Source organism: Lolium rigidum, chromosome 5 (genome assembly GCF_022539505.1).
Source record: "Lolium rigidum isolate FL_2022 chromosome 5, APGP_CSIRO_Lrig_0.1, whole genome shotgun sequence".
Classification (NCBI taxonomy): Eukaryota; Viridiplantae; Streptophyta; class Magnoliopsida; order Poales; family Poaceae; genus Lolium; species Lolium rigidum.
The window spans coordinates 254,892,978-254,901,855 of NC_061512.1; the positions used below are offsets into that span (position 1 = coordinate 254,892,978).

An 8,878-nucleotide genomic window follows, 5' to 3' on the forward strand; every position below is an offset into this window, starting at 1 on the left:
GTACTTAATTCTAACGAAACTAGTTTTGATCAAATCTAGTCAAACGTTAACAATGTGTCAAAGATCCTTCCGCAGTGCTTCCCATTCCCATCACACATTCACGTGGCTGGTTCTGTCCAAACTAATTCTTGCAAAGAGCACGATTAGACTGTAAGTGTTATGGCAACTTTCCAGTCAGTTGTGCCAATGCTATAGTATGATCTTTGTTGTTGCATGTCCTCTTCAAGAAAACAAAAGGCAAGCGTGTGTGAGCTGAAGGTGGGTGAGTAGGCGTTGTGGTGGGAAGAACATAGGGGCTGATGACTACAAACCTATATATAGTGTGCAGTGCTAGGTTCAAGTACGTGTATGCTATTGGTCGGGCCCTCAAATTATGGAGTGTGTCGTTATGGGAGGTCACTAAGTTGTTGGATACGTAAATGTCTTCTTCTTTTTCCTGAACCACCTGCTGGTTTCGTCACACGTCAACAAGAGCTGACATACCAAGAAAGCACCCGCCTTATCAGGCGAGGTTATCATCAACCAAAGTTGCATGACAAGAAAGCAACAACATCGTCAGCTATTAACCCAACTAATATAGCAGGTACAAATGCAGAAATGATAATTTGCCGGCCTGTTTAAATATCTCATTGATATGCTAAGCCATATATGGTAATAACGTCTGCCAATTCAGGCGCTGGAAGAACAACAAAAGACAGCTCACAAGCCATCAAGAAAAAACAACAAAATCCATTTACTAGTTACGACTAACTTCCATGTCTAAAGCAAAGTTTACATCATGCTACGGAAATACGGGATGCAACAAGTTTCGGCTGACGGAATGAAGGCATAGGACATTCAGTGATCAGGTTTCTCTCGACCACACCATTCTTTGCATTCAGCTCTCCTCAAGTGGCCGAACACCATTCTTTGTACTTTTTACCAAGACCAGCCTTCTTTGGCAGCAATCTCTATGTTCCTCCACTCACCCGCAAGAACCTACAAGGTTGTACATCGATAAATGGTTGGCGAACAAAAGGAAAATTGGAAAGATAAGCTGAAGATACAAGTTACACATTGCCTTTCAAATCAATAAAAGATCGATGTAAATGGCCAGGATCGAGGAGAAAGTAAAGCAATTGTAGAAGAAAGATAAATCAATTCCATTTCGAACCCTGCAACTGAATACAATCCTAATGCTAACAGAGAATTTGGATATAAACAACCAAACTGCAACTAAATACTACCAAGAATCTAGATATTAGACATTAGAACATCTCAACATGTATCCTGGTCTAAGTTGCAGACCCATGGAGATAATAAATTGGTGAACAATAGGTCCCCTGCCACGCACACTACAGGTTGACAAAGCATGGAGACCGAGAACTGCTCTTTTTGTTGGTATATATTGTGAGAAAAGCTGCAAGAGTATCTCAAGAAAAGTATGGACAAACAGGTCTCACCAGCTCAGCTAAAAAAAAAAAGTGATAACAATCTGATGAAAACACCAGTAGTAGTTCCAGAGTGCAAATTATTAAAAAAAAGGTCCCACTGGACAGAACATATGATTACTGAGATTCAGAGTTATAAGAAGAATAGAATAAACATAAACGTAAAGCAGCTGTGATAAACATTATCAAAGAACAATACCATACCAAGTACTCCATATATAGATTATGAAAAGCAGCTCCGTTCTTCTATTCAGCTCTGGACATATTGAGATGTCATCAGTACATTACCAGACCCAGTAGAACTAGAGTTATTGACAGGCACACTGCGCTGAGCAAAACTGAGCAACTGCTTGCGCTGATGCTCATTTGTGTGAGGAAGGCTGGCACGCAACAGCTCCACTGGAGTTTCCCTGCTTATCACAGCTGCTGCAGCAGGTTGCATTTGTACTGTATGAATCACAGTATCAAATTTACTCATGCAATACTCCATAAGCAGCCTGAAGAATGCATCAAATGATGCCTGCCATAGAGCTCTGTTCTGCATGCTGTAAGCAGAGGCCACATGATGATCAGTAAAAAGCTCTGTAGCTCTGTCCAGTACAGACTTTATAATGACAGAAGCGCCATCACCAGCAGCATATCCCAGAGGTCGAAGAGGTGGTTGCTGTGATGAACACGCAACAGCTGCAAGACAAGCACTGAGTCCACTCAAGTCCATCCGAACAACACAGGTGGATACGGCACTTACAAGTTTAGTAGTTGTCCTATTTATGCTGCTATCAGAGGACAAATTGCCAAATATAGATCTTAGATGTCGGAAGACTGCCATGCAAACAATCCTTGCAAGCTCACTGCCTGAAGTAACAAGTTCAATGTAACGAGAAAGTAGTTTCCGACCCTTTGGTAGGGATACTATGCGGAGAAACACTAGATCGTCATTTGGTGACAGAGGTATATCCTTATTGGGTGTAAGTGGATCAACTAATTGCAGTGATTCTGCCAGCTGCTCGAGAAGAGCCTGTCTTCTGTTTCTCAGTTGCAAACCACCATCTGGCTGTTGACTAAACTGAAGCAAACGATCAATATCATCCACATCCAGTAGTAGGCAAAGACCATCTTCAATTGTGATTCTAGCAGCCAGCATCGGCTCTTGGTCAAGAGATTTTGAAGCAGATTTTTCAGTAGTGCTATCACTTGGTTCGGAGGCTTCTTCAACATCAAGGAGTGGGCGAGGCCTGCGGATGGAAGAAAATGGGAGCCTCCCAAGAGCATCAACCTGGAGATATGCATGTGGCTCATCCTTACTTCGTGCACGAGAAGATGGATCTCTGATCAAAGTTGGACAAAAGTGGTGCCTCAGTTGTGCTCCCGCTGATTTTGTAGCCAAACAAGCTTGATGATAGTAATCATCAATATATGGATCAGTGATCTGAGTGGCTGCTTTCTGTATCCTTGCGATGTTCTCAATTTCTTCAGTGGACATGTACCTGGATCTGAACCGCTGCCACCTATTATCCATTCTCATATTGCTAGGATCGAAACCTTGGGGAGGATAACGTGGGCCCTGCCTTCCATGGTGTAACATTGATCTTGCTCTGGGGTCACTCAAGTCAGGCATATCAAAATTTGGGTCGAATCTACCCATCATTTGTGGTGGAGGATGCCGAGGACCAAACATCTGCAGATTTTGTGGCGGGTGATGTTGGCGACCAAGCATCTGGGCATGTAGTTGTGAGAACTGGGGTGGAGAGTGTTGAATTGGAAGCATTCCATTTTGTTGACGGGGTGGCGGCATTTGAGGCGGTATAAATCCATTTGGATGCTGCATCAAAGCTGGTGTATACCTGCTACCATTCCCATGAATCGGTTCAGCATTATTGTATTGAGGCTCTTGGTGGGGGTATGATGACATTCTGTGCAAAGGAGATGGCCTTGGTCCGAGAATAGGTTCAATAGCATTGTACTGAGCATCTTGTTGTGGGGATGAGGATGTCCTCTGAAGTCTGGAATCAGCAAAGTGAGCTGGATGGGATGGTTGAGACCACCAGTTTTTGTTGTCCAGCCGTTGTTCAGCGTCCAGTGAAGGTTGTGTAGGCCAGTATGATGATTCAGGTTCTCGTGCCCAGTCTGCAGTAGAGCCTATAAAGTGCAGAATTAGAATAAAAATGTTAATGAACAATAATAAGTGATAAATGTATATCCCAACAAGATAACAAGAGAATGGAGATTATTCATTTTAAGTATCGTATGACTAGAAGTAGCAGTCACATTATAATCATTGCACTGGTCAGACATAACAAAGACAATTTAAAGTACATAAGAAAAACCGTAGCTGTTGCAGAAGTTGCAAGGAATTTAGAGTATGCTATTAAGCATGTGCAGGCATGCCATCTAGGAACATGCATAATGCACCAAGCAAATCCTTTAAAGATGAGAAGGAAGTTAAACACACAAGCAAGTGTGCTCACAAAAATGAATAAAGCAGAGCATTACTCACTTTGTCCAGATAACGAACCCCCACAGCTAACTATTCCTGGTTGCTTTGGTTCGTTAACAGTTCTGTTCAGCTGAAAGTGTAAATCAAGAAATCAGCCTCAACAGTAAAAAAGGAACAAGTGTAATGAGACAACCGTGCAAATTAAGTACACTGAAATTTTGATAAAAATAATGTGCAGCTCATTGTGATGACTATTGAGGAAACCATGAAGAACTTGAATGAAAAACTTAAAGGCATCTTTATTCTGTTAAATTAAATTGCAAACAAACACATGTTTATGCACTCAACGAAATTAAACCTTTGAGAATGCTCCAGCAAGATCATCAACACCAGTAAATGAACTTACACCTTCATCCTGCAAAAGCAGACTTCGTCAATGAGCAGTTAATCCTACTACATTACAGAAATAAAAACTGCTACAATTTGCAATCTTTAAAGGTAATCAGCAATTCAGCGGTGCACCATTCAGAATCATTACTAAATGCATGTTTGGGTTATAACAGTAAGCGGGAAAAAAAACAGAAATTGAAGGGAATAAAGCACACAATACCAAGGTTTTGAATAGGCTATAGCAGCAGCCTGCGGAAACGGCTATAACGGGGCTATAGCCCGCTATAGCCACCTTTTAGCGGGCTAATACACTTAGCCGCAGCTTTCCAAAAGGCAAACTATGCACAATACACACAACTTGTCACGGTTCCTACCTGAAGATATATATAAAACTAAATCTTTGCTAACATATACAGTTGGGACTACCTCTCTTGTGCAAACTATGCACAATACACACAATTTCTCATGGTTCCTACATGAAGATATATATAAAACTAAAACTTTGCTAACATATACAGTTGGGACTACCTCTCTTGTAATGCATTGATTGTAAACTTTCTAATTCTTCCAGGATATGTAGGGAAAGGGTTTCAACAATAGCTGTATGCACCCCAACAGAGTTAACTAATAATTCCAAGAGGGATACATCAACTTCCTCAGTTTACAAGGCATACCATATCTGGACACAGGATAGAATTACTTATCTTAAAATACAGTTGTCTACATTTTTTAACAGATTTTCAATCAATCGGTACACAGACATTGTTAGCAACCACAAAAGAGATAAACCAAAAGCTTTCCCAGTTTACATAACAATGTATATTCCTATTTGGTCACACGTGTTTCCCTAAAATGAAACTGGTTGTGTACTTGCATGTTGCATACTCTACCTGGTTCCGATGGCATGAACCAAAAAGGAAAACAAAAGCTACAATAGATTGCTCAAAGCTTTTTAGTCTTCAACGGCCACTGCCACCGCTAAGTCTAAAAAACGGTTCGGTAACTTGCGAGGCCTCCTCCCGATTTCTTCCTCACGAGCAGCCGCTGGCCTCCACCGCAGCACCTTGCGCGCGGCCGCCACCATCCTCCAGCCTCCACCTCGGTGCGGCCTAAGCCTCGGCTCTCGTTCGCTGCTCCTACCCCGCCCCGCGTCGGCTCCTTACCCCGAGATCTGCCGCCAACCCGGGGGCCTGCGCTGCCGTCCGGCAAGAGCCATCCATCCCGATCCCCCACATTGGCTCCTTACCCCGAGATCTGCCGCCAACCAGGGGCCCTGCGCTGCCGCCCGGTGAGAGCCAGCCATCCCGATCGAGCCGCAAAAAGCAAGCCTGGCGAATGAATCAAAGAAACCTCCTTCCTCCAAGAACTCGGACCAGAATCATGCGGAGATCGCAGGTTAGGCAGACCAATTAGCTGCAGCACCATCAGCCAGCAACTGGCGCTGCTGGGATGATTTCCGATAGTAATTATCGCGGAGCCAGATGCCGCCCACGTGAAGAGGAGGTGCGCGGGATCCATGCTCGGTGGTCCCGTCCGCCACATGTCCGAGCGCATCAACGCTGGGGTCGACTGATCTAGCGACTAGTGCTTCTCTGCTTCCTCTGCGTTGGGGATTAATTTGGGGCTTTTGATTGGTCACACCCGTCGCTGCCTCCTGGTTCCCTTCACGTGAATACCTGATGTTATAACTCCGAAATCACGTGATGCTGTATCCAGAACAGGGAAACTGCAGTTGGCCGAGAGTATAGACTAGATCAACAAGCTTGGCTCGATCTAGTTTCCATCTGCTTTGCCAAGGGAACAAACGGCCGTACATGCAATCCCAAAAATGTTGTAATTTTTACATGTACCTAATCAACCGCCAGAAAGTTTTTATTTTACAGGAGGAAGTTTGTAATGGGTAAACAGAGAAGCTGCCCACCTTGAAAATTTCCTATGTTAGTAAGGGACTACATGTGTTATGTTATTTTCCTTACATTTATTTTACAATCTTGTAGTTTTCATAGTGAACTAAACATGATGAAGTGATAGAAGACGAATTGTTTTGTAGAACCCATGCTAAAAAAATTCTGTGTAATTGGTATCTACTTGGAATTTGAGGTACAAGTGAGCTAATTTGTTTATTTTTATGACTAAAAAATAGAAATGAAGATGCAATTATTGCAAGAGGAAATCAGTACCTTCCTTTTCCAAAACAATGTTTTGTGTTGCTCATTGTATTTACAGTTGGGTACACAAATACTTTGAATATTTGTTGGGACTGGCCTGTTGGACGAATATGAGACTTTTTAGTATTTGATGTTGTATGTAATGAGGGGGGAACCTGTGTTTAGACCAGAAAACCAAACAAGAACAAAATAGGAACACCGAACTATCATGACCAGTTAGTCAATGCAGGTAGATTAAGTCATTTTGCATTCGACCTCCTTCCCCAGCATTGTATTCGCTTTCCTCAGCCCCGGCAGTAAGGGAGGCGAAGTCCTTCACGGAGTGGTGTGAGGCGGCGCGCATGTGTAACGGATGAACGGGTTGAAGCGGACCGCAAAGGACACACACATAACCGTGGAGTGAGCCGTGGACGCGTTGAAGCTGGCTGGTTTCTCGAAACGGTGTTGTACAAACAAGAACATCTGTGGGACTCTCGTCGCAACGCACGGCATTTTTCCTAGTATTACTATAAATTATAAGAGGATCTCTCCTCATGCTTGAAATCCACAGGGGGTTGCTACCCTTCTGATAATAAAAGGAAGCCTTACAATGCTATCCAAATCCCAACTTACCTAATTGACACATCATGTCAGAAACATAGTGCCTATACATTCTGGATTTTTCTTTTCTTTTTTGAAGGAAATGGTCAAGGCAGACGATGGTGGCCAACATCAAAAACAGATGAGATGTTGAGATCTGTTGTCTATGTTACCTCCAATGTATCCCTTCCATATGTAGGAGCGTATTCTTCTTCACCTGCCTCAACGAAAGCATTGTCACCAGCATCCTCCTCATCCAATCCACCTAGCTCAACCTCTTCCAAGACATTATTACCAAAGAAAGCATACTGTGATGCATCAAATTTGGTATCGCCTGCACAGAGATAATAAAAAAAAACAGCAATCAATGGCAGATGCTATTGCATAAGAAAGCAATAAAAATAAAATACTATATGGAGAATATTTAATGGAAAGAAATAGATGTTAAACATATATGCATGATTCAAAGTTAAGCTATCACCAAAAGAGCAATTGAAAGTTTGAAACTGCAAATGTAGATATAAGTACAACCCAGCACAGTGATTCAGTTCAAGACAAATCTAGCCCACTTATGAACACAATTATACAAGAGAGTAACAAAATTAGCTTCAAGTGTATCCACTTATCAAATTACTCTAGGTGGTTCCGAACTATAAAAAAAAGGTCATAATCAACCATACAATAAAATTACTCTGCACAGTGTGTTTTATAGAACTTGACCTACAATGATCTCACAGAATGAAATTTGACTGTTCACTATTTTCCGATATACTGTTTTTAACAACAAAATCATAATCACAACAAAATAGTTTCAAATATGAGTCTAAGGACCAAGGGTGCCTTGTACTTATTGTGGGTCAAACATTACAAGTTTCAAATCTTTGAATGATTAGCCATCATGAAAAGTCGAATCAATTTCTTAAAACCTTGATGAAACTCCCACTCCCTCCATCCTTCCACCTAGTCCGTGACATGATTCCCCTTCTTCAAAAGTGCAATTGCACAACAGTTTCGACGTCGTTCTAAGAATCAAATTAATGCTACTACCTTGTCCCAAAACATAAGATGCTTTGGTTGTACAAATTATGGCTCCTCGTAAAAACGTTGGAACAGAATAATTCTTTGAATAAATAACGGCAAGCGTTATGGATTCTCCTGCTCAGGCACATAGCTAACACAAACAAGGTGGGCGCCACTGCACCAGAACTAATTCCAGCAGGCGAAACTAGCTTAGCTCGCAAGCATGATTAACAAATTAGCGCCAAATCCCTAGCAGAGAAGAACACATGGCAGAGTCCCAGCCTAGTTTCTTCGAAATTAACTTCTTCAGCGCTATTTTTCACAAAGACAACAGGCTTAGGTTTAATCCGCTAGCTACCACAGAATCGAATCTCAATGAACTATGTGCTCTCACGGGTATCTTAATAAATAAATAAAAAGCAAGGAGGAAAAACAGGATTCCTCACCTGGCTCCATGGCGCGGGGGTTCAGCTAAACCCCCCCTAAAATTCCTGCAAAATAAGCTTGAGATCTCGAGGACCCGAATCGAGCCTCGAACGGATTGGATCTCCCGTCCGCTCCGAGACAATCGAGTAGTGGGGCGGGGGGGCGGAGGAGGGGGAGGAGAAGCTTCGAGGCGTCGCGCTCCCAGGGAAGCGGGCCTGGAGAGCTGGCCGGCGGCGACGCTGGGCCCTGGAGGTGTCGCCCGGCGGCGCTGGAAGGTGGAAGAGGACAGGGAGGCCTCGCCGTGGAACGGTAGAACCAGGTCTCTGCTCGTTATCAATCGGTAGTTTTTTTCCTTTCTTTATTTTTCTGTTTTTCCTTTGAAAAGTTATTATTAGAATATAAAGGCCCTTGAAGGGACCAGAAGCAGA

General features: G+C 42.8%; 1 protein-coding gene across 1 annotated transcript; it reads right to left on the minus strand.

The window, feature by feature from the left end:
- Positions 1–604: 604 nt before the first annotated feature.
- LOC124651952 (protein PAT1 homolog) lies at positions 605–8,628 on the minus strand. Its single transcript, XM_047190971.1, has 6 exons — positions 8,471–8,628; positions 7,178–7,338; positions 4,226–4,282; positions 3,928–3,997; positions 1,635–3,569; positions 605–978 (listed from the first exon to the last, which is right to left on the minus strand). Exons 1-5 carry the CDS (start codon positions 8,478–8,480, stop codon positions 1,681–1,683), a joined length of 2,187 nt encoding a protein of 728 aa, XP_047046927.1. The 5' UTR covers positions 8,481–8,628; the 3' UTR covers positions 605–978; positions 1,635–1,680.
- Between the last annotated feature and the right edge of the window lie 250 nt (positions 8,629–8,878).